Source organism: Euwallacea similis, chromosome 5 (assembly GCF_039881205.1).
Source record: "Euwallacea similis isolate ESF13 chromosome 5, ESF131.1, whole genome shotgun sequence".
Taxonomy (NCBI): domain Eukaryota; kingdom Metazoa; phylum Arthropoda; class Insecta; order Coleoptera; family Curculionidae; genus Euwallacea; species Euwallacea similis.
Window position 1 is genome coordinate 5352710 of NC_089613.1, and position 26326 is coordinate 5379035.

Here is a 26326-nt window from a genome sequence, read left to right on the forward strand (position 1 = left end):
ACTTTATGATGATGTTATTGTGCAAATTGGTGATGGCGTTTTGAGAAAACGAAGCTTTCTCTTTGAAAGACACGTTTCTTAGGAAATCCAGCGGGGCTGCCAATTGAGATGTAACCAAGTGTAAAAATCTACTCTGAGAGGAAAATTCGAGGTAATAGAGCCTGCACACAATGCATATGATAAGGGTAAAGTTGTTGAGCGTTTAAAATCTAGTCACTAGCAATTTATCATGTATTAATTTGAAAGCCTTCTTCGAGGGGGAACTGCGAAAAGAAGCTAATATTGAGGAATTGAATGACCAGAGCTAATTTCGCGTTGGAACAATCAGAAATTATCCGCGAATCTCAAACTAATCAGGAGTAATTCCTAATCCCATGGAATCAATGCTTCACGAACCGTGAGTAACTTAAATTTAGAGAAGTCTTTGAATGAAATTGCGCTCCAAACTAATCCCAAATAATTTAATCTAAGAAAATTTGCGATTATCTCTGAATCGCTAACCTAAACTAAACGAGAATTACTACCCCTAGAAAGTAGAGGCTCTTCTAATCTTTAATGACCCGAAAATACGATGAACTATAGGATGAGCCAATCAAAGATTATCTACTAATACCATGCCTGAAACCATGCTCTACTAACCCGTATTGACTTAACTGAGTCCTAGAATTTCCCATTCGAACTAAGCTGAACCAATAAGAAATCGTCTACAAATCCCAAAGCAATAGATAGTAACTACTAATCTCTGATTGTAGACGTTATGGGATTAGTAATCGCTGACTACGAGTTACAACTTTAGAGTAATTAGAAAATTTAAAGAAATAGTGGACACGAGAGAACCGATCAAAGATTGTAATCCCATGGAACTAACATTGGAACAATTGAGAGGGACTCGAAATTTTGAAAACATGCGGCTAACCTGAACTAACCTGAGCGAGGCAGGAATTAACTGCTAAGCCCAGTGGGAATTATTCCGTGGAACAATGGAATTAGTAGTGAATTAATGGAAATTGGCACCAACCTCGGCTATCCGGTGTATCCCATATAATCTTATCATTAGTAACCTGCAGTGACAGGTATTTTCGTAAGAGATTTTAGAAGGTGCTAACCCAAACTAACCAGGAGTAATATGTGAATACGAGGGAGGGGTTGGTAACGAAGTAAATAACCCTCTGAAGTGACCGATGGCTCGTTGAGCCCAACAATTAAATCAGATCAATAACTTCATATCTCGCTAAGTATCGGCATTACTCTTGAATTTTTTCGTCAGTTCGGTCACAAAGCCGTCAGCAGTGTAGTTTTATTTCCATTCCTTTTCCCCTATATTAGCGCATACCACTTCATAAATCTGTCAGTTCGAAAAGGTATCGGTCCTCCTATAACGCATTATTGCCTCGCTGTTTTTCAATCGAACACGACTTGAAATTCCTCCAATTCTCGGCGCTACTAATCGCTTAATCAATCAATCGACATTTTTTTTTATTAAAGAATTCACGTTTGAAAACAGTCACTCTCCATGACGGGTTCAGTGTGGTCTGAGGGGGGAAAATCCCGAAACGCAAGGGAAACTTTTAGTTTCCCTGCATCGGCCGTTTTTCCGGCCGAGACGTGCTCCCCTTTCCGCGTCCTCGTCTAATCTATGTCGTTCCTTATTCCACTTTCTCCTTTTTGGCGGCCATGTTCCCAAGGGAGTCCGGACAGATCCCAGGGGTGGGTATTGACTCTGTATCCCCCAGTGAGCCGGTCGTCAATACCGTTGGGGAACGACGTCGGCCGAGGGCCCCCGAAATATGATCGGTTTCGTGAGATTATCTTTCTTCTTGCGGCGTGGTTTAGGGGGAAAATGTGTATCCACAAGGGGGGAAATGTGCATTTTTTAGTGTTCCATTATGGGCGAAGAGATATTGGGTTAAACTGCCGGATGTATCACAGATCGCAATGGCCTTCAATAAGCGATGTAAAATTATCATATTTTCAATAATAACTCGGGAAAATCCTCATACAAACACATTCCTGACGATTAGTGCGCATCAAACGTTTATTAATTACGCACATTTCTATGAAGAAATTACGAGTTTTAATCTAACTGGAGTATCATAACAAGGTCCAAACTTCGAGGTTGTAAAACCAGAACTAATTTAAACCTCTCATATTTGAGTGTAGAACAAGAATAAGTAATTCATAAAAATCTTTATACATGCACGAACCTGATGTTTATGTACATGACAAATCACCCATTTACTCAACTTTCTACGAAGAAATTACAACTTTTATTGGAAAGTCAGTGGCGCACTTCACCAGCCTTAAGAGATAACTGATTTAAAGTTTTAAAACTGACAAGAAGTAGACACTTCTCTTTCTTGGAAATTTTCAACAAAATTTTGAAATTTTTGAGGTGCCGTTTTTCGGTTTAATGCAGTGGTATAGGCCCTACATAGATCCTAGATATCTAAATTGAAGCCCTGGAGCATTGGAAAAGCATTTTTGGAGACCTTCATTTTACAGCACTTTTAAAATCCTTTATCTGAGCACGTTCCTGAGGTTTAATGGGATTAAAAAATAGAGCAGCTTCAAAACTTTCTATGGAGAAATTGCGAGGTTTATTTGAGGTTCAGTGGCGTATCTTAATAGCCCTCTAGACTGAAGAGGCAAAATTTTCGTATTTTCAAACTATAGTAAGAATAAATAATTATAAAAAACCTTTATACCCGCCAGCCTCTAATATTCAGGGTGCCTCAAACATTATCTAACTGCACAATTTTCTACAGAAAAATGTTTAAAAAATCTACTCACGCACGCTCCTGATGTATAGTATGCTTTAACAGTTGAAGTGTATGGCGAAAATCCTCAGCCTGCTATTGGAACTTTAAACTTTCTATATTTTGGGTATTGCACCAGAACATAATAATTTAGAAAATACGCACGTCACTCACACTCACGAAATTTCAAGTTTTAAGCGAAATCCAGTGGCGTATCGGAGGAACAAAATCAATAGCAATCGGCGAGCGACTTAAAAAGACAAGGCATTCACGTGGAACCATAAAACAGGCAGGAATTTCACCCATATCTAATAGCAGATTAATCATTCCTTGACCTTCCCCAAGAGCAACCCTCCGGTCCCAAGTGGTCTCTAAAATCGAAAATATCCCTCTCGGATTGCCGGATCATGTGCAACCGGATTTATCGAATGCATCATCTTAATTCTTTTAATGCGTACTGACTGGACTAAAAATCAAATTAAACTCCAATATTGGTAATTTGTTCCCAGCTGTAGCTCCTATAAAGCACGAGCTTTCGAAAGGTTGCTGTAGTCCGGAAGATAACACCTGTGTTGGAGTATTAAAACTTGCTATGGCAAGAAAGCAGCCAATGTGATGTTTCCTTGGATTTTACGGATGATTATGTCAGTTCAGAATTATAGCCGGTGCAATTTGCTGGAATTGGTGGATGGTAGATATCCCCTGGTCTAGACCGAAATAGACTTGTACAGTTTAGTTTTTATCCCGCAATGGGCTCCGCTAGACACGTGACTCAATCGACAGTCGCGTGTTGCAGTTTTGTTTTTGCCACGATTATCAAATTACAATGGAACTGTCAATTGATCTAGAGCAAAGTTACCGCAGAAGCGTATAAATAGAAAAGACAGGATGGTTTCAAAGTTGAGGCATTTTATTTTAAACAGTTTCTGAACATAGATTGTAATGGGTCGACGCTTTGGCCTCCGAGTTCTCCAGATCTAACTCCCTGCAATATTTTTCTCTGACGATATTTTCTTTGAAGAAACGTTATTGACGTTTGATATATGGCAACGGCAACTGCATGTGTGGCGATTCGGACTAATAATTGTTTCCTTATTAAGACTCATGGGCCTACAAGAAGCTATATCTTTCCCCACGATTTTTTTAAATTAGAAAATTAATGTTTCCTCGGAACATTCGTGTTTGAAAAAGTAGCGTGCTACGTCTTTGCTATTCGATAGGTATGAACGATAAGGAGGGAAAAAGTGAGATCTAGAATAAAAGGGAACATATTACTACTTATTTAGGACAAATATCTTTTCAGATTCTGTAAATTTAAAGTTGCAAATATTTATTTTTGGTCTTATTTTCAAGCGGATTTATATACTCTGGATTAATACGCGAAACTTATCTCCATTACTCCAGCGAAAACTAAGGAATTTACCTCATAATTTTAGAAGCTAGAGGAAAAATATGAGCCTCGCGATGCCCTAATTGGGAAGCTACAAATTTATTTTTTTAGTTAATTTATGAATAGAGCTGTAAACTGCCTATTATAGCCCAGAACTCGTGTCTGCTACTCCCAGGTAAACTGTCGAATTTAGCTTACAATTTTGAGGATGAAAGGAAATATATCAGTCTTTACTTTACTCAAACATAAGCCTTTGAAATTTTTCATCTACTAGTTAAATTGTTATATTTATTCTCGTTCTCGTATGGATCTATAATCTCCATTTCTCCGGAGAAAGGTATTATTGTGACTCGGACCTCAAGTCGGTTACTCCCAGGTGAACTAAGAAATGTAGTTCATAACTTCTAGGGAACATATCACTACCTCCTTTGGCGAAGTATGAATTTTTTATTATCTTTGCATGGCTCAAATTGTATATTGAGTCTCGTTCTTATGTGAACCTATAATCTTTCTATTATGGCCTTGAATTCATGTTCACTAACTATAATTTTATGGTTGATATCAATAATTTCTTTAAATACACATGAGCCTTCTAAGTGATTTAATTTCAAAGCTATAAATTTTTACGTTTATTGTAATTCACAACTTCATTCATGAAATAGGAGCAACAGTCTCTTCATAAAATTTTTCAGAATCTAAGAATAAGCGGGAGAAAAAATTGGTGTGTAAAGAAGTGGTAACGCGGTCAAATGAGTTGACTTCGTGGGATCTTCGTGAGAAACTGTAACAAGGAACTTTGTGTAGTAAAGTTTAAAAATCCTGACATTCGTGCTAAAACTCTCAGTGTAATGGTCAAAATATCGAAAATTACGCTTTTATTTTGCACATTTCAGTGAAAACGGCTGTTATCAGGAAATGGCATCGTTTATTTGACCCAATTCCAGAAATAATTTATAAATTCGTTTTTCAATTTGGGACAAAAACCCGCAAAAGCCGAAAACCTCGCTAAATATTAATGAAGTTAATAATGGCACATTTTTAACTCCCAGCTTATTTATTTTACATATGCAACTAAAAACCATGAATGGGATGCCGGGTTTCACAAGTGAAACTTGAAAATTCTTAACATTGGTCCCTGAGGACAGGTAGGTCTTGAAGAGCATGCATTATGCAGAACACTGTTGCCAGTTTGTCATCAATTAATAAGGGCCGTATCAAGACTTTTGCATAATTTAGGACGAGTTCGCATCGCAGCGTTTCCTGCTCCCACCGACGTCGTCTTAAGTCTGCGGCAGGAACTAAAGTAACGCTAAGCGATTCGGAATGGATAATGCCCCTAGTGGAAATTAGCTTGATTCGGTTTTAAATGTAAACGAAGTCCCTGGGAAGGTGTACTTTCCTCTGTGCTAGAATCGCCATAATTCCTTCTTTAAGTGGTGCGTTTTTCCCTGCAAATGAAATCAGCTTATAAATCCGACGAATTTATAAAGACGTTAAACATAACGGAATACGGAATTTTCGGGAAAGGGAGACGGAATTTATTAAATAACTCAATTTCGGCTGAATGAAGGCCTCATTTGCATCGGATTTTACCTTATTTTCCCTATTTTCTTCAGTGTTGTACAATACACAGCTCATTTTTGCGTGGCTCGTCTATGGATTTTTGGTCCTTCGAGTCAGCTTTTCATCAGTTACAAAGGAATTTATTAGCTCAAAAATTAACATTTCAAGAGTGTAACATAAACCATTTCGAAAGCATTTAAAAAACTCCCCCCAATAAATAGATCTGGTCAAAAAGCTCCGCATCGGCAATCAATTTTTTTTCTGCAAAGTTCCGGCTCTGCCGGTGATTAACCCACGTCGAAAAAACATTTTCGCGATATTTTTCGGGATAATACAGTTATAATTCATTGCATGGCAATTTCCACTGTCTGACTGACAAATTCGCTACATAGCGATTCATTTTTCAGTTGTGTGTTGACCTTTTATAGCGTTTCCGGTTGTGTTGGAGCAGCAATCATGAACGAGATGATTAGCCAAACAACATTATTGAATCAACTGCATAGTTCATTATGTTGCTAACTTAATGACGAACCATAAAACTTAAGAAAGTCGCTTAAGAATATCTTCTAGAAATGAATAAATCATTAAATCTCTTTAAAAATTAACGTAAGGTGCCTTTGCATTACCGCAACTGTCTTCGAACTGAATTCAATGGGCCTAATTTCTCTTTCGTCCTTATCTCCTTACCTTCCTCACTAAATATTCTTCACACAATTTCCAATATAACTTATTCCCTTCTACGGGATCTTCTATTTATCTCAAAATATTTCCAGGTAGTACAAAAGACAAAAATTCTTTCCAAGTTTTCCTTGTTCCCGGTTTGCTTTCCTTACAGAATTTACAGTAAAATATCGTTCTTTCTTATCGTATTTCCCTTATTTTTCTTTCTAAGTAACTTCTCACTGCTACCATTTTTTCTATTTTCCTCGCCCTCATCGCAACATATTATTAATCTCCTCGTAGTGGTAGTAATCCATCATAATTAATACCCTTTGTAATATATTAATAATATCTATAGGTGGCACAATATTTTCTTCCAATGTTTCTCCTTTCTCCCTTCCAAAATTTCCATGAAGTCACCTTGTTCCTACCTCGCGATCGTAATTCGTTTTTCACAAAATTTCTCGGGAATTTCGGACTCGTTTCCCTGTTTTTCACCTACTCATAACCAAATTTTCAGGAAAAATACTTCTGCCTTTTTGAGCTTCTCCTATCTTCCTCGGGCAATTTTTCAGATCTCTCATCACAAAATGTCTAAAAGAACTCCCATTATCATGGACTCAAACCTCAACTAATTATCCTCATTTACCTCGAATCTAGAGCGAAGTCCTAATTGCCCGAAAAACCCCTGGAATGTCTACGTAAGTTCTTTTCTTCATTCGGCGATATATACCTAAATTTCTTTTTCCTGGAAGTCGATTCAGCAGCTTTCCAGAGAGACATTAGTTTGGACTGTTTCCAGTTAAGGGATGCTTACAATTCGAGTTTTGTCCACGTGAAATTTCATTAAACAAGAGAGGAAATGTAAGTGAGACTGTCTCGCACGCCTCTGATTATTCTTCGAATATTTTTAATATTATAAACAAGATTTGCTGTAGAAATATCAAAAGTTATTGGGGTAGGTTAAGATTTTCTAATTTGCTCTGATTTCTACCGTTATTTCATGACGCATTTGCGTGTTTTCCAAAGATAAAAAATAATTTTAAATTCCCTAATAAAAAGGGCTTTTCATATTTTTTCCGAGGAAGTCACGTCTGCTAACGTCACTGTTTCATTAACTATTATATTACTTTTGAAGACTGCACAATAAAACCAATTGGCGTAGGCTGATTTCAAAGAAATATATACAACTTAATGACGAGATTATTCCATTTCGACTCTCGAGATTCCTGTATGATACGCCTCTGGTTCCTTTTGCATCATCTTCGTTATTTTTCTATTTAACGAGAGATTGGGGTAAATTCCTGGAAAAATTAGATGTAGTATATTTCTTTATATAAGTAGAAAGTCGTGAAAATGTGCCACTACAAAGTGGAGATTTAATCTGATTGTTGCTAGTTTCAAATGTTTACCCCGTATGCTTCTGGTTGGTTTTGTATCATTTCCACTTTTTTTTTTTATATAAGAAGAACTTCAGATAAATTTCTACAAAATTTAAATGATATACAAAGCATACATGAATTATTAAAAATTAATTAAATTGCACCACTTCAAAGCCGAGATATAACGTTACTGTTGTTAGTGTCAAGGGAATATCCCCTACGTGTCTGGTTGGTGTGGCGTCATTTTCATATTTTTTCTGTTTTGAAAATGAGGATCTGAGAAAACTTCTTGAGAAATTTGAAAGACGAACAAAGCTTAGTTTAATCACTGGGGATACACATAAATGTGCCTCCTTAAAGTGGCCATTTAGTTGCTAATCTTATGTCCACGCTTCTGGGTGTCATTGCAGTATGTTAATTCCTTTAGCGCCACAAAAAAGTGAAAAAGTTATCCGAATTTATCAACTCACTTCATCCCTTGTCTAATGCATCTCACAGTAACAATTCAAGCATGCCAGAACTAACTTAAGATTAGGGCTATCGCCTGACTAATCCCACTTAAATTAAGCAACAAGTTTCTACATAATGGACTTTTTTATTGAAACCTCGCGTGAGTTTTTCCAAGGGAGGGACTTCGTCCTTTCCACTTGATTCGGCATCACACAAATTGATATTACTCAGTTCGAATTCACTTAATTGAAACCATTTAAGAACGTATTTCTTGAATAAGTTGTAACCTGCATAATGGATTTTCCACTCGGATGATTCCAGTCGAATCGAATAAAAAATGAAGACATTTTTGAGGGGCATGTGCGGTTACGGATTAGCCGCCAAAGTACATCAAAAGGCGCCCCCTGTAGGTGGAAACAAAAATAATTAAAACGTGCCGATCCCGTGGGAATACCACCCCTGGGGTTAGGGGTTCAATTAGCCTGGTATGTGTATTGTTTGTAAACACTGGCAGGAAGGGTGTGTATGTGCTATTATTAGTGTAGTAATCGAGTGCTATGTAGAAATTGTGTTCTTTGGAACAAATTCGCATTTAAATTTGCCTCTCTTCTTTTCAGATTCTTTCTCAAATTTTTCCTCAAGTGCAATCAAAACTGCCTGAAGAACGCTGGCAATCCCAGGGACATGCGACGATTTCAGGTAAGTGATATTATTTTTTAGTATTAGCAATTTTAGTACTAACCAGAAAGTGATAATTGATATTGATAATAATATTGATAATAAATTATTTGACTAAAGTGAAACGTAAAATATCTTTTGCCTGTGCTGGTGTAGGCGACCTTGTGCCAATATAAATGAAGAGGTGTTACCAGCTATGGCCCGATATATCGCCAGCTCCATCTAGCGGTATTTCGCGGTACTTGCTATCGCACCACCTGAAAAATTAAGTAAGCTCAACTGACGAAGGGTTTTGACCCAGAAACGTGTCGTAACGGTCAAAATGTCGAGCAATATGCATTATTTCATCATCGCGCCGGCATTATGATTGTGTTCACAACGCCTGCTGCATCAGCAAAGGCAGAAAGAACTGTACATTTCCCAATTTTAAACTTTATTAACACTTGTTTAAACATTTTACAATAATATAAATGCAAATCTTCTAATCTAAGGTAACACCTAGCTCTTATCTTTTATTTTTGTCCTCTAAAGCGTTAATGCTTCTCTCAATTTCCGTGTTTTCGTGTATCACAAATAAGGGATCTGATACCTCTGACTTTGCCGTGTCTGATTCGCCGTTTTCATTCAAGTGTTTCCTGCTTACGTAAATATCCCCTTTGAGGACCACTTTCTCGTTTTTGGCAAGGTGGCAAAGATCTGGCAAGATTTCATGACCTGCAACAGATTTCGTATTTGAAAATGTATCATCATTATCGTCATCCTCATCACTATTAAATCCTTCATTGAATTCTTACCTGCATACAACCTTGTCAGCAACGGGGAACATGATTCAACAGAAGGCATAGTTGTTTCAATTGCTGGTTCAGTAAGGATAGGAAGTGCCCTCAAACCAGAAGGTCTCTTGACCATCGGAGACAATTCTGGAGGACTCGTGAAGATGTATTCATCCGAAATGGGAAGACTGGTGTAATTGGCAACTAAACCAAAACTGGAAAGCAACATCACAAATATGTAATTAACATTTTCCTGTATAGAAGAGAGTTATTACTCTCATTAAACTAAACAATGAAAATTACGAACGATTGTTCTTCCCCTCTCTCCGTGACACTCCACAACTCTCCGTCCTCCAAATCCCCAACATCACGCTCTAACTCCAGCCCTGTAGGGAGGTGCTTGGAGAGCCTCAGCACTATATGTTTCCCCCTTTTGTCTGGTTTTGTGAAAAATGTCTTAGTCAAATATTGTCCCACCCCACAAGCGGTGTCTTCAAGTTTACTCAAAATAAAACCTTCGCCTTCGTCCAGAACTTCAAACTGAAAGACCTCAAACTTTCCATCACCAATCTCGATTTTATAATTCCTGTGCTTTTTGGGGACACTTTTCTTTACTTCAACTGCGGGAATTATTATATTTAAATTAGAGAAACAATGGGAAAAATACCTACTTTCAGCTGGATAGTACATAGCGACCTGGTACTCAGCCCAACCGTTTTTAACTCCATCAGTTTCGTTAATATAGAGTATGTTGGTCCAGCATATTTTCATTTGATCCGTTTCATTGTAAACAGAGTCTTCCATTAGTTGTTTGCTGCCTAAGTCTTCAAACAATTTGTTTAATGGAAACTGAAAGACATTTGATATGAGGTTTCCATTGTAAGTAATATACCGAAGGAAGAAAGCTTCCGTTATCTGAAATTATAAAAAAAGTTTATTATTATAGTTTCCACACAACATCAAGTTGAATATTTCCAGGAACAGGCCAAATATTGCCGAAGATGCCCTAAAAAGGCCAGTATGAGCCGTAACAATTGCGTTAAAATTTTTCAAGTTTGGTTGAATTCTCACTAATTCCAGATTGATAGCAGTTGTCAATAATTTAGTGAGATCTCATCAATTAAGCTCCTAATTTAGTGAGATAATTGATCACTTAACTTGCTAATTTAGTGAGTTAACGGAAATGCTGTTAACTCACTAAAATATCCACATCTGCATCAGTTCGAAAGTAGTGAAACAAATGTTTAATGTTGGAATAAATTGAATTGGGCCCAGTTCACGTTAGTTCAAATTAGTTGGTTAATTCGAATTTTATTTAGATAATTTAGCTGCTGAAAATGAATTATATACAGTGTGTCCGGGTTAAGGACTTACCACCCTTGTGAAATTTTTATTTCTTTGCCAATTTTGACGTGTTTTTTTTGTTAATTATATATTCAAAATGCACATTTGTGTAGTGGGTACGATAACTTTTAGCTCATAGTTATGGCTAGCTGCGTTAATTTTGAATAATTAAATTTCAAAAAATATTATTAGGGCTTTTTTAGAATAAAAATGAAAACAGTTTCTCAAATAGAATGATCTAAAACCCACTTGTACCGATTTTCATATTTACGCTATACAGGGTGTTCGAGAAAATTAATAAAACATATTGTCAAAAAGTGATAAACCTTTTAAACCAAAAGTTCTTCATACACTTGAAGCTAGAGATCAAAATCTAAGGATGGAGTTCTGTTTATGGCTGCAGGATATGCACCAAAAAGATATTAACTTCCCAAAAAACGTCTTATACAGCGATGAAGCTACATTTATGACAAACAGTGCAGTGTCGGCACAAAATAGTAGAATGTGGAGTGATGATAACCCGAAATGGATAATCAAATCTAAACGACAATACTCTTCAAGAGTAAACGTGTTTTGTGGTATTGTAAATCAAAAGATTATTGGGCCATATTTTTTCAACGAAAGTTTGAACGCCGCTCGTTTTCTGAGATTTCTACCAAATGAGTTTAGTGACACACTTGATGAGCGAGCTTCCTCTCTTAATTAGTGCTACAGTTTACATTTCCAACTTGATGAAGCGCCCATTCATAGTGCGGTTAACACGAGAAATTGGTTAAATGATAATTTTCCCAAATGCTGGATCGGATAAAATAGTTTTCTTATTCGTTGGCCACCGCGATCTACAGATATTACGCCTATGGATTTTTTCCTTTAAGGAACAATAAAAATTAAAATTTATGCCTCAGGACCTCAGACCCACGAAGAACTTTGTGCACGCATTAAAGAAACTTGTCGGAGCATAACTTGACATCAACTAAATGACGTATATAAAAATGTATAAGAAAATTTGGGGGGTTAATTGAAAATGCTAATAATTCACTTAAAAAAACCGTTGTGTCCCAGTGAATAATTTATTATTTTACATTAAATTGAAATTAATATTAATTTATTCTAAAAAGGTTAGTTTTTGGTATATAAACAGTTCAAAGTTCTTTAATAGTAGTAATACATTTATTGTTGAACAACCGCCAATCAGTTGTATTGTTAAAATAATTTTTTTGGCAACTTTAAAATTTGTTTATATAGAAAACATGTTTTATTAGTTTTCTCGAACACCCTGTATAGCAGAAAAATGAAAATCGGTACAGATGGATTTTAGGTCATTCTAATTGAGAATCTTCCTTTATCTTTATCCTAAGAAAAGTCCCGATAGTACTTTTTGAATATGTAATTAACAAAAACCCCCTAAAAACCCTTCAAGTGAGTGTTCGTTGCAAAGATTTTCTGGATACGACCAAAGAACTTTTTGGCCAAGATTTTTGCAGCGAGACAAATGTGATAAACTTGAAGGATTGTTCACTCCCTAAGCTTAGTGTACATTACTCCAGTTAATATTATCGACGAGTATCAGGAAATTTTTGGTTGCCAGGAAACAATTGTTTCAATCACGACAGTGTTGTAAATTTGGTTAAAACTTTGATCGTCTGTATTTTGAAAAAACAATTCATGGATGATGTATAAACCAAATCACTTACGCCAAGGAAAATAAGACAAAATGCACTATAAATAAACATTATAAACCGATTTGCACTTCACTCGAGGGAATCCAACTAAACTGATACATTCAATTGCCAATTCAAACGGTTTTATAATCGCAAGTGACAATAAAAGGTGAAGTAATTTCCCACACACGAAAATTATTAGAGGAAACAGAAGTTAATAATCTTCGATTGGGCAATACACTCATGGAAATAAAAGTTAATGGTATCACCGTCTCTTTCCGTTCTTTATACAAAGGTCAAGAGCGGTAGTAGACAGGTTTGCAAACGTGCTTTGATGGAGATTTCTTAACAGAAATTCCCGGATTTTGGTGATGCACTCCGAGGTTAATGAAACCGCACTTTTTTGCAATTATATCTTCTATTACATATCTATTGTCTTGAGTAGATTCAAAACTTCCCTTCCAATCCACTCCTTATATGACACTACTGATGAAGAAAAATCAAAGGGAATATATAAAATCCAGCATTCAATGTCAAACAAACAAATGTTCCCTCGAAGAACTCCATACTTCGCCGACATCATATTCTCCCCCTAATCTTGTCCCCTTTCGATGGCCGCCCGTATCGAACGGCGTGTGCCGACTATTCCCCCAATTCGCCCCCCTCTTGGTCCCCATGGGAACGCGTACGGGGGAGCCTCCGATCCCTGGGGAGCGCGTGCGTCCCCCGGGACTCCTTCCTGTGTCTTGAAATGCACTTCGGACGCAGTCATGTTTGGCGGCTGTTTGGGGGCGGTGGGTCGGCGGCGAAGGCCGATTTGGCGGGATCGGCGATGTCCGATAGACTACCATTTAGGGGTTTGTTTTGGGGTTAATTAGGTGACAGCTTGACATGCTCTGGGGATTAATATTTCGATGTATTGCGTGGTCTCATAGTTACCTTGACCATCATCGGTTTAAAAATTTACTTTTTGGTCAGATTAATCAGGAAGTTTTCCACATAGAAGGAATTTTTCGCCACTGATTATTGTAAGGGAAATTTCCTATAGGTATAATGTGCTGAGCAAAATCAAATACCTGCCAGTTTGGATAAACAACATATTACTCACGATGTGTCAAATATGAAAAAATGTAATTTTTATTGAGAATATGTTCCGTCACTGATTACTAGGTAAGGCTCTTCATATAAATATGTATTAGGGGATGGCCAAAATTTTACACGCCATTTTCAATATGGATAATCATGAATTTGGAAATATACAAAATCTCTCTCTCTCCTCTCTTTCTCTCTCGCTCTTTTTCTGTCTCTTTTTCTCCGTCTCTCTCTTTCTCTCTGTCTCTCTCTTCCTCACTGTTTGATTTTATGATGAAATCAAGTTTTCAAAATTCCACTGTTTATTTATTCAGTCTTGGTTCTTCCTCCCCTTACCTCTGAATTATCTGGCTTTTTCTTCCTATCCTCTCAATTTCTCTCTTCTTTCCCTTCTATCGCTCATTTCTCTTCTCTCTCTCATCTCTAAAAAAACCAGAAGCGCACCGGTCAAATTTGTAAAATCAATAAGGATTTTTTCTTCTGTCAAATCAAATTAAAAATCTCTTCCGTCTTTACTCCCCTCCCTCCTCTCTTCCCCCTTATCACTATATCTTCCCCTACTTCCAATTCTTCCTGTTTTTATCACTCCTCATCATATTTTTTCTCCTCTCTACACTTTTTCACACTCACTCAGCTGTCTTGCTACTTCTCCCTCCTCCTCTACCTTATTGCATTTGATCTTTCGCTAACTTCTAACTCTCAAAATTTGTCCTCTCTTCCTCTCTTCCCCTCTTCGCCATCCTCCTTTTCCTATTTCTCCTCTCTAATAATATCAATTTTCCTGTCGACACTTAAACTACCTTAAAACACCTTAACAAATAGTGTGATACGTTACGTATAATTGCAGTAAATATCGGCAAGCTCAATTTCCCGGGAAATCGTCCAGGATATTAATACCGATGACCGAGTCGTTCGTTTGTCATTTGTTTCCCGGAAAACTCCCCGACAAGACGGATCTCCGGATCCAATTTTCCGGGGGCCATTTTCCGGAGCGGCCATTCATATCGGCGGGGCACCGGAGTTTTAGACCGGCTAAATATTGAATTTATGGTGCCATATAGAGAAGGCCCAGGCTTTCTATGATGAAAGTAGGTAAGATAAAAGATGAGATTCTCCGAAATAAGAGCCGGAGTGGAAGGGAAAAAGATGAAAAACAATTTTCTTTTCTTTCGAGATTTATACCGAAATCTGGTGTTATCGCTTAAGGAATATCTCTGGTTTTTTATCTCCAGGATTACGTTGAAATTATTAAAATCACCTCTATTTTTTACCTCTTTAAAGTCTCTTCTGGATGCACACAAAACAGCATGAAAGAAAAATTAAAACTGACTCTGAGCAAGCTTTTAATCTATTTTATCGCCTAGGTAATTGAATGGAGTGTAGCTGGTGCTCCTTGCCATAAAAGGGGGCTTAGAGCTTCCAGTTAATTTGGTCCTTGAGAGGATTTTATTAAGCCTAACATGGCTTACGTCTCCGCAGTGCTGAGCTCTAATCACGCCCCAAATAAACAAATAAATAAATTTCTTTTTATTACTTTTGCAGGTTGTCATATCAACTCAAGTGGCTGTGGATGGTCCACTTCTAGCGATATCCGATAACATGTTTGTACATAACAATTCCAAGCACGGAAGAAGAGCGAAAAGACTGGATCCCACTGAAGGTAATACACATAAAAATTAGGATCAGAAGATCGAATTCGCAAGTTTTTACCTTAAAAAAAAACGCATTTGTAGTTAAAATATACAACTTTGACCCACGACGCGGGTCCGCATACAAAACAGACAAAACCGAGGGGAAAGGTTTACGAAAATTCCCTTTTACTGATTGCAGAAGTCTTTTTTCTGATAACTTTATGCATACAAATCGCCAGAAATTTTTTGTTCAGACGTATATTGTCGCTTTCGGGCATGGGACTAGATTTGTTACTCGGATGTTGTAGGGCTCCAGTTTTATCACTATAAGTTTTATCGCTATCGTTAGAGCTGATATGTTTTCAGAAACACTCTCTTACGCTTGAATGAACTCTACTTCAAATTTGCAGTTATTCAAACTTTTGCGAAACTTAATTTTTGATCTTTGCTCCATCAGGAACAGACAAGACCCTTAATATACGAGATAATTACTCTTTTTCACATGAAACTTTTAAAAGAAAATAAAATTATTACAATCTTAAAATTGATGATAATCCACTCTCAAGAAGACTTCAACCAAGCTTAATGGACAATAGTTTGAATCTTAGCAATATCTAATACGCTAAATAAGAATGAAAATTAAGATAATAAGGCATGGAGACAGTTTAGGCACTCTTGAAATATACACATTTAATAATTTCCATTTAAATATATAGAAAAATTTTAATTTTTCGAATAATTACAACATATTTGAAATTTATCCCAAATTGTTTATAAGACAATTATTTCAGTTCTGTAGCCAAGAACTACACATTTTGCTGCCTGTGCAAACGATTTCAACCACTCAACTTCTACACTTAAATTGAAAACCATTTATCGAACGTGATAACAACGTAATCAAATATAACACTGAAAAAGATCTAAGAACTTGTATGTAAAGAGTCGCACGACATTTATATCAATCTTGAAATCTATCCACGAAGAATTATTTAACGCAGTTGCCATTAGTCTGTTTTACATTACATAAGTTAAGTGAGATAATCAAAATGATGAAATGATCAAGTTAAATCGTGAAATATTTTAACCTCTCGTCTGCCGAACCCTGAACTCTCCGTCTCCCATACTTTCCTCTCCTCTTCTCTGTCTTGTGTTCTTCTTCACTCTCTTATCTACGGAGTCCTCTCCTTTCCCTTACTTCTTCTTTTCTTCCTTCTGATGTCTCTGTGCCAACTACAACAATCTTCAGTTTTCCTCCCTCCTCTGTCCTACCTCTCTCCTTCTCCAACAATCATTTCTCTTCCCCTAGCTCTTCCCCTCCCTCCTCCCCCTCACACTGATCTCTGCTAGTCCAATCGACTGGTAAACATTGGCTCAATAGTCTGGCACTGCATGTTTTAAACGAAAAGAAAGGAAAGTTTAGGGAAATTCAAACATAACTGGAATAAAGTGAGGTATTATGCAGCCCAGGAATTTGTTCCATCACTTGCGAATCGTCCAGAGGCAGGGAGACAGAAAATTCGAATTTAATGATTAGCGTTCCTCTTCGTGTCCACACACCAACTCCTCTAAGCCTTCGTGGCTAGACATCTTGGGTGAGAGTGAATTTTTAGACTTTCTGTGGATTGTCAAGTGTCAAGGTGATTTAAAGAGCTTGGCGCAGATGTTCCGCCACTGTCCGCTGACGTATAATAAAAGACTGGAGTAGCGAAAGTGAAAAAGAAAAAAGATTAAGTCGTCGGCAGCCGGCGAGGGTAGCGGCGGAGTTGCACGGAACAGTTCCGTTTCCGTCCTCCACTGAACTGGATCCAGAGCCAATTTCACAAAGTTTGGAAAGAGGGTCGGGCTGCGCATACAAATGGCCCAAACAGGGATGGAAATATGTGTGAGAGACGTTTAGGGTACTTTTAAACTTCTTGCTGTACAACTATTATCAGAAAATCATTTTTGAGTTAAGAGGGAACTTTCAGAGGAGTTATCCCTCACCCACTGAACCTCATGTTACAACACAGACAGAAAAGAATCTCCTAGCTTAAGCTGACTAAGCTCTCTAATTTCTATAGAACCTTAAGTGTTTTAACCTGAAATTGGAGTTTCCAGATTCGAACTTCTGAAATTAGTAAATTTAAATTTTTCGTTCTTGGCCATGGTAGGCTTAGAAATTCGACCACTGTGCAACACCGGTCTTGATAGGGATTAAACTTGGGATTAAATTAGCTCTTAAATTACAAAATTTCTCCAATAACACAGAAGCCTGCATACTGTTGATAGGTTGATATTATCAATCCTCTCAAGTAGGTTCGCAGCCTTGGAATGAGCACCGAAAATCCCTGCTTCTTACTCCTACCTTTGGATTAACCCCAATTTTTTTCTAATGAGGTATATATTCAGGAGATTTGTTCGTCTAGAAACGAAAGTTCAGAACTCTCTTGTTTGGAAGTTATGAAGTTTTAAATTATGATCGTCTCTCTGGAAACTTTGCAGCCTCTCAGAGGTGATCGACGATTCGTGTCTGTTACTTTGGAGTAAACGTTCATATTAATCTCAAATTTTCCGATATTGAGAAATAGATGTAAAAGACGTCTCCAGCCAAAAATTACTTCTGCATACTATAAAATTTTTACGTTACAAAATTTTACGTTATACTCGTCTTTTTACTAGATTAGCAACCTACTTAACGTCAGCGAACACGTGCCTGTTTCTATACAGGGTCTTTCAGAACTATAGGGACAAACTTCCAGGGATTGTTCAGTGCAATAATAGAAAACTTCTAAATATAAGAACCCATATCCTCAAATATCTCTCTAAGATGCTACGGCCTTATCAAGAACGCTATCCTGCAAAGTAACATCGTGGCTACAAAAAGTTTGTTGCAATTCATCGACGACTTACCAAGACTGGTACTTTCAAACCTAACATTCACAATACTGGTACAGAAAGAACAGTAAGAACGGTCCATTTTGAGGAAGAGGTTCTTTACCAAATTGCAGATGAACCTTCGATGACGACCCGTCAAGTTGCTCAAGGTATGAGTACAACTTACATTTCTGTTTGACGGGTATTACATACAACTTTTGGTCATCAGCAACGTTGGTTTGTTAACGTGTGGATCGGTATTGTTGATGACCATTTGGTTAGGCCATACCTGCTGTCCAATCGTTTAATGGGGTCTATCTACAGGCGTTTTTTACAAGACGTCCTGCCGGAACTTCTTGAAAACGTCCCATTAAACGTGGGAGAGCAAATGTGGCTGCACCATGATGGTGCGCCTGCACACTTTTCTGTTCAAGTCCGTCAGTATTTAAATTATTAATTCAGACAACATTGGATCGAGAGAGATGGTCCAGTTCCGTGGCCTCCTAGGTCACTCGATCTAACACATTTAGGTTTCTTTTTGTGGAGACATGTAAAGTCTCTGATTTATAAAACGCTAGTGGAAACACCGGAGGACCTAATTCGACGAATCACTGCGTTATTTGAAGAGGTTCAAAATGATTATCAAATTTTTAGCAGAAACCATATAAGTCGTTTAAACAGGGGCAATGAAGTTAATGGACGACATTTTGGATAATTACTGTAGTTATTATTTTGTACAAATAAATTAAAATGAAACGTATGAAAACTCGATAAAAACATTTTTGCATATAACTCTCTTAAAGCATCTTAAGGCCGTAGCGTCTTGGGGAGATATTTGCTGACATGGGTGCTCATACTCAGATATTTTCTATTGTTGCACTGAACAATCCCTAGAAGTTTGATCCCATAGTTCTGAAACATCCTGTATACTTTTGGATTAACCTCACAATATCCCATATTGAAATGTGCACCTACAAGACTGCTTCGGCTAAAAAACAGTCTTTCTAGACCGTACGCTTTTGAATTTACAAGAATTTCAAATTATGCCCCTCGCTCGAGTAGATTTAATCACCGAGACGCGGACAGAACTGCCTGCCACTGCAAATTTCATACACTTTTCGTTATGCTCACCTATCAATAACAATTAAACCATTACTTGAAATGAATTTCTTCAACCACCTCCACTGATTTCCTGCTAATCTTAAGCCAGTGTTTTTCATGGAAGCAGGTCAATTTCCAGGACTCTATCCTCCTCTGCCCGTGGCGACCCCCTGCATCAAAGCCATCAGTCCCAGTGAAGGATGGACAGCAGGAGGATCTACCGTAATTATCGTTGGGGACAATTTCTTCGACGGCCTCCAAGTGGTTTTCGGAACGATGTTAGTCTGGAGTGAGGTACTGTTCCAACATTTCTTGAAAAGAACAGAAAACTGCAATATTTTCTTTATAGCTGATAACGCCACATGCGATACGAGTTCAGACACCACCTCGTCATATACCTGGAGTAGTTGAAGTCACGTTATCTTATAAATCAAAACAGTTCTGCAAAGGAGCTCCTGGAAGGTTTGTTTACGTCTGTAAGTATTTTTTTAATATGAGCACTGCCTGTTGTGTAATGAACAAAATATACAGCTCTAAACGAACCAACGATAGACTACGGCTTCCAGAGGCTACAAAAGCTCATTCCTCGCCATCCTGGTGATCCGGAGAAGCTTCCTAAGGTAATCTTTTTGGGTTTACGTTATGATTTCTGTGAAACAACGTTGAGAAATTTTAGGAAATTATCCTGAAGAGAGCAGCAGATTTAGCAGAAGCACTATATTCCATGCAAAGGAACAATCAGCTATCCTTATCTGCACCGAGGTCTCCCACTATGGGCAATAATGGAATGCCGACTTCGTTCAACGCGTACACCGGCCAATTGGCCGTCAGTGTACAGGACACCGGAAATGGTCAGTGGACGGAAGGTTCGATTCAGTCCCTCCTTATTTTGATTATTTTCGATATCACCCTCAAAATATATGCGTCATAACTTTATTAACCCGGTGAATAAGCAGTGTGGAAGTTTTAGATGGAACAATTCATATAATTAAGATGCCAAACATGCGACCAAAATCCTCGGACACATCGATTTTTATTTTTTCTTGTGGTTTTTTTTATAGTAAATTCATGTATACAGGGTAGTCCAAAAATCAGGTACAACCACCAACTTTGTTTTTTCAACTGGAAACACCTATTTTTTATTTCATTTTTGAATTCTACGCAAAATTTTAAGTGGGTTTTATGTGCCATGTCCTATACCTAAACGCAACAGATTTCGGGAAATTTACAATTGAACATATCAAAAACTAAATTTTTAAAATTTCTTTGGTTCTAAAAAGAACCGATCTAATACAAAATAAAACAACAAGCAACAATTAAATTAAATGTTCATATTGGATCCCACTTACTTCTTGACAGTAAGCAAGACGATGAATGAACTCCAATTTGACATTTTGAAGCATTGCTGGGGTAATTGTTCTTATTTCATTACGGATTCTTTCTTTTAAGGCTTCGATAATTGCTGGTTGGTTAAAGTATACCTTACTCTTAAGATAACTCTATAGAAAGTAATCTAAAGGCGTGAGGTCAGGTGATCGTGCCGGCCATTCAATTACCTCTCGTCCCCCAATCCAGCGTTCAGGAAAAATGCCGTTTAAATAAGTCCTAACATCGACGTGGTAATGAGGGGGTGCTTCATCATGTTGAAACCATAAAGTATCACTGGGGACATCAGGATGATTCTTATTTAGATATAGCTCGATAAGAACAGTAACAAGATCTATGAGCAATTCTAAATACTTTTCACCCGTTAATGTTCCGTCAATGAAATAGAGTCCTAAAATTCTGTTGCCAACTATTCCGATCCAAACATGTACCTTTTTTGGAAATTGAGCGTGGGCTTCTATCATCCAATAAGGGTTCTGGGGCGCCCAATAGCGACAGTTTTGTCTATTGGTTGTACCGTTAAGTGTAAAGGTGGTTTCATCAGAAAAGATAATACGGTTGACAAAAGAACGATCGTAGCATCAGTATTGCACTTCTGCATCATGTTAGCACAGAATTCAACTCTACGATCAGGATCATCTGCATTTAACTCATGGACCAACCAACTCGTGGTAATTTGTACGGATGCCATTTATAAGTTCAATTATTACAGAACAGAAGTGTGGCTGATGTCATTATTAACAGCCACTGCTCGCGAGGTATTATGCGGATTTTCTTATAGCTGCAATAAAACGTTTAATTGCTTTTCTTCAGGTATTTCAGACCGGTACTGTAAATTGTCTCTAACATGTCCTAGTTAAAAAAAGTTATTTAAAATTTTAGAAACTGTGGAGTGCACTAAAGGACCATCATCTGGATATTTATTGTTAAATAAAACACATACTTCTCGATGTGTACGTTGTCTATCTCCACGTCCTTTCATAATCAGAATTTCGATTCTCTGTTTTTTTGTCAAATGACGAACCATTTTGCAATAAATCAAAAGCAACGAAGAACACTACTTGACATACACTGAAACTGAACAAAAATTAACAATAAAAAAAGACATGCGGGTTCGCGCTTAAATAATTCCGTGTCCTACTTGATCAGAAATTTTTTAGGACACACTGTAAATAAACAACGTCGCCAATGTTCAATTGTAAATTTCTCGAGACCTGTTGCGTTTAGGTATAGAACATGGCACATGAAACACACTTAGAATTTTGCGTAGAATTCAAAAATGAAATAAAAAATAGGTGTTTCCATTTGAAAAAACAAAGTTGCTGATCGTACCTGATTTTTGAACTACCCTGTATACATGAATCTACCATTAAAAAACCGCAAGAAAAAATAAAAATCGACCTATCCAAGGATTTTGGCCACATATGTTCGGCATCTTAGTTATATGGACTGTTCCATCCATAACTTCTACACTGTATGTGAAAATAGGGGATTTTATCCTGAAAATTAGAACTAAGTAGAGAACCAAGTGAACAACTTATAAGATTTGCAGGGGACGGGGGGTAGTGCGTATGTGGAATCTGTGCTGTTATTCATTGAAGCAAGCAAATCAAATTCATTCTAAGACATTGCTGACAAATATTGTAGATGTAGCTTTAGGATATATATAGAGTGTCAATTAAAATTTTCAATTGAAACAATTCTGTTACCTGCTAATAAGCCAGTTATATCACTGGGGGTATTGAATCTTTTATGGGTATGGTCATGGGATGGCGTATTCCGCCTTTTGTAAGAATTCATGAAAAACGATAATTTTAATATGAATTTTTCATTCATAAAAGTCTTTCTGGTCCTAATATAAGTACTAAACCATCCTAGTTTTTAGACGCTAATCAAATTCTTCCTGCGTCATCAGCTAATAACATGCATCATGCACTGAAATTGAGAGTCTGAAAGATGCTAAATGATACTTTCACTTTCACGCTTTCCAATTAATCAGCCTATTATATTTTTTTAAGTGCGTGATATATTTGTGGGGCATGCCTTACCGCGTATTTTCTCATGTTTATTCTTGACCCTTCAAATCTTCCCCTTCAAGAATATTTCCATTTTCTTTAGTCTCTCCCTTATTAAGTACCTACTAAACTTCTTTGGTATCGTGCCATAGCATTTTACTGATACCAATTTTTACCTGTAGGGTTTTTCTTCTAGATGAGTATGCGCGGACTCAGAGCAGCAGCGTCAGTCCCAGGGGTGGGGGTTACTGCTCCAACGCCTCTACTCCCCATTCTTCCAACGGTGGCTCTTACGGAGGGGGCGGCAGCCAGATGAACGGCTACGGCGCCTCCACCCCCACCAGCACCATGGGCAACATGTTGCCGGCAAGTCCGTCAGGGGGATTATTCAATTCAGCACCCCGTAAGTATTTGCGGTCCGCGCAAGTTTGTGCCCCATATGGAGCTAGAGCAAAACCCTATTTATATTTATCTTTATCACGATCTGCAAGTGTCTTTTCATTACCCCCGACAATGGTCGGCATTGGGGTGGATGAAGGTGAAGTGCCCTTTATCATTCATCCCTCAAAAAGACGTATTATCGTACACCATATGTGAGCCCCTTATAAAAACGCGATACCGGTAAGGGGTGCGCATTACCAGCCTTGAACTATTTTATGCACCCTTTGGACCTTTAGAGCCAAATTCTTAATGATCTGTTTTTGCTAGCTGGGACATAATTCACAGACAAATTGACAGGAATATAAAAATTTGGTCCTAAAACTACATTTTTTCCTGTTATAGTTTTAGAAATTTTCTTGGTTTTGCTGACTGATGGAATTTTTTTTGCTTTTTAGCCTGCACTGAGTATTATAAAAGCACGCACGCCTCCGGTACCGACAAGGAAAAAAGCGCTTTCGCACCGGTTTTAAAGGGGTCAGAGTCTCCGCCGCCCTACCCGTCCACCCCGGCACTCTTCCATCACCAGAGCGTTACAGGGTGGCACCATTTAGCGGTGCAATAAATAACTGTTAGTATTCCTTTTTTTTTTTCAATTATTAGAATTTTAATATCTTCAAAACCGATTGAGATAAAACGCATATCCCCATCTGTCTCTCTGCCGCGCAACTTGTTGGCTATACGCCGGCACCAAACATCTGACTTATTTAGACCCAGTTCATGCTTCAAAAGTCAGTTTAGCTGACCCAGAGCTGGTACTGGAGTCACCCCCAAAAAATAGCGTCCCTATCAAATTAATTTCATTTGTGACGCTTGGTCTACAGATTGGTTCAAACACCAGTCTAGCTCAACTAAACCGGCTCTTAAACCATGGTTATGTAACTTGGCCTCAGAGTCCTGAGGTTTACCTCTCATGTCCATGGCAATGCCATGTTTCCACGTGTTCTATTCTAGAATCAAAATCTAACTCAACTTTTCAAGTCGAGCTAAAACTGTATTCTTCCAGACCTGACTTTAATACGTGACAGTTGTATTTCCACGGAAAGTTCAGAAGTTTCCCTAGTTTATTTAACTATGACAATTTAGCTCCCGATTTTTTTTTTTTTGGGAGATTGCAGGGATAAGTCACGTTCCCACGTACCTGCGGTCGCTCAACTGCGAGACCCTGTAAACGACTTACTACAATATGATTTTTTTACCTTTAACGTTTTCTGGCGATTTAAGAGGAGTTCTACCATTTAAAGTTTGCCTTTATCTATCGTGGTAAATTCGCCAGGATTGCCTTAATATAAAAAATCACTCTGCAGGTGTATTCTATTTTACAGCAATAACTTTTTTTTGCTTTTGTTATTTCTAAAACTAAATTTTCTTGCTTTAGGAATGTCCCTCGTGTCTTCACCCTTTGCGTCAATGAACCCCTTCGCCCTCCCCACGTGCAATACCCAATCGTATGTATCTCCGGCCCTTGTAGGCCCTACGAAATAACAAGATGTTGCCATTGTTGCTGCTGCTGTTGCCGCTGCTGCTGGAAGTGTGTAGCATTCGACTATTGTTAAACTAATGTAAATTCTGTAAATTTCTCCAGGAAAATAGATTATTTATTTATTAAGAAATATTCTCCATTGCTATTCCCAACCTCTGTGCAATTTTACTATACATAAATTTTCACCAAAGACTAATCTTAGAAGTTAAAGTAAAATTTCATGGATTGTACATATTTCCTCTATTACATCTAATTTCAAATGCATATCTTACGATGAAAACAAACACTTGAAAGTATACATATCGCTTAAAGCTGGGATTCTAAAACATAGTATAACCTGTATATAATGTATTATAGATCAGTCTTTTTGACTTTTTTCTAATTCCTGTACAGAGCATAATAGCATTAGGTATTATACGAAGAGAGAATCACATAGGGTTTAAGAACAACGAGTCGCATATTTTGTACAAGTGCCATATCATTAGTGATTTTAGCAGAAAGGACAGTGTTAGTAATGGCTGACCATTAAAAAAAGCCTCGCAGTTAGCGGAAACCGTAAACTTAGGTTGTTGATTAAGCCATTCCCTGCTGCTGCTGAATTTATTCAATATACGCCTCTGATATTTCAACGTGGACTTGAGGTTTTTGCCAATGATCATCCCTTAGTGATGTAACACTGAAATTACTGGAATATTCTGCCCTATTTCAATATCATTATTTAAAAGTCTCATAGAAGTTTTAAATACCTATAGAAATCCTATTATTACGTAAAAGTTATTTCTCTATTTTTGGCGGTAGTAAGTTAGAATAAGACCTATAGTAAGTATACGAAAAACAAATTTCTAGTTTTCTCAATCATTTTTCGTATCAATTCTGCTCTATTTATTTATGTTTTTGACGAATTTCCTAAATAGGTATAATATAATTTGTAAATAATTCTCAACTTAAAACCTTATTAATACTCTTTACTGTACTTAAATTTCGTTGTTATTTCTTTTAAATTTTATTCTCCCACCCTGTACAAATTTATTTATTTTCTTGTTGTATTTGTAAACAATTTCTTTACTCAAATGTAATATAAATAATTTTTATGACCATAATTTTAGCTGTTTCATTATTCCTCTTCAGGACTACAAAGTCACACCATGTAGACAAGCAACAAAGCGTAGCAAAACGCTTCAATATCTCTTTAAATAAACTGATAATGCTTTAAACATTTTACTTTAAAAATACAGAAATCAAGCACTATTAAGAGCATGAATACACTTCTTATTAAATGAAAAGGGCAATTTCAGAGCGATTTCGATTTGGAAATAATTTGCTCTCTAAAATTTGCTCTACACAGATATTTGTGCGCATTCTATGCAATTTTACGTATTCTATGCAAAAATATATAGCAGTAAATGATATACATGTATGCAGCGACTCTTAAAATCATGATCCTCTTTGTACCAAACTTTCTGTATTAATTTACAGTTCATAATTACCACGCTAATTTATATCTCTACACTGCTCTACATAAAACGCCACTGTACAATATACCTAACATAAGTGCTTAGAGAAAGACACAACAAAATGTGTTTTTTCACTGATTATAGGAACAGTAGCAGTGAAAGTTTTAGGTTTTTTGTAAATTTATGAAATTTAGGGTGATAAACAAAAACAATATC

At 37.2% G+C, this 26326-nt stretch overlaps 2 protein-coding genes across 5 annotated transcripts in view; one reads left to right on the forward strand and one right to left on the reverse strand.

The window, feature by feature from the left end:
• Positions 1–25756, forward strand: part of kn (EBF transcription factor knot) — a 71907-nt gene extending 46151 nt beyond the window's left edge. Inside the window, exons 8-16 of one of the 4 annotated variants that reach the window (XM_066390481.1) lie at positions 8819–8900; positions 15292–15409; positions 19474–19628; positions 19684–19810; positions 19866–19954; positions 20011–20185; positions 22932–23138; positions 23572–23744; positions 24552–25756. In XM_066390481.1, the coding sequence (XP_066246578.1) occupies positions 8819–8900; positions 15292–15409; positions 19474–19628; positions 19684–19810; positions 19866–19954; positions 20011–20185; positions 22932–23138; positions 23572–23738 (1120 nt within the window). In that variant the 3' untranslated portion in view covers positions 23739–23744; positions 24552–25756. Of the gene's footprint in view, positions 1–8818; positions 8901–15291; positions 15410–19443; positions 19629–19683; positions 19811–19865; positions 19955–20010; positions 20201–22917; positions 23139–23571; positions 23745–24551 lie in introns of those variants that run through there. The other 3 variants (XM_066390484.1, XM_066390482.1, XM_066390483.1) reach the window with 3 other exon arrangements.
• On the reverse strand, positions 9296–15236 carry LOC136409159 (uncharacterized). Its single transcript, XM_066390489.1, has 5 exons — positions 15021–15236; positions 10324–10567; positions 9960–10272; positions 9674–9867; positions 9296–9593 (listed from the first exon to the last, which is right to left on the reverse strand). The coding sequence occupies exons 2-5, from the start codon at positions 10454–10456 to the stop codon at positions 9385–9387; spliced, it is 849 nt and encodes a 282-aa protein (XP_066246586.1). The 5' UTR covers positions 10457–10567; positions 15021–15236; the 3' UTR covers positions 9296–9384.
• Positions 25757–26326: the final 570 nt, after the last annotated feature.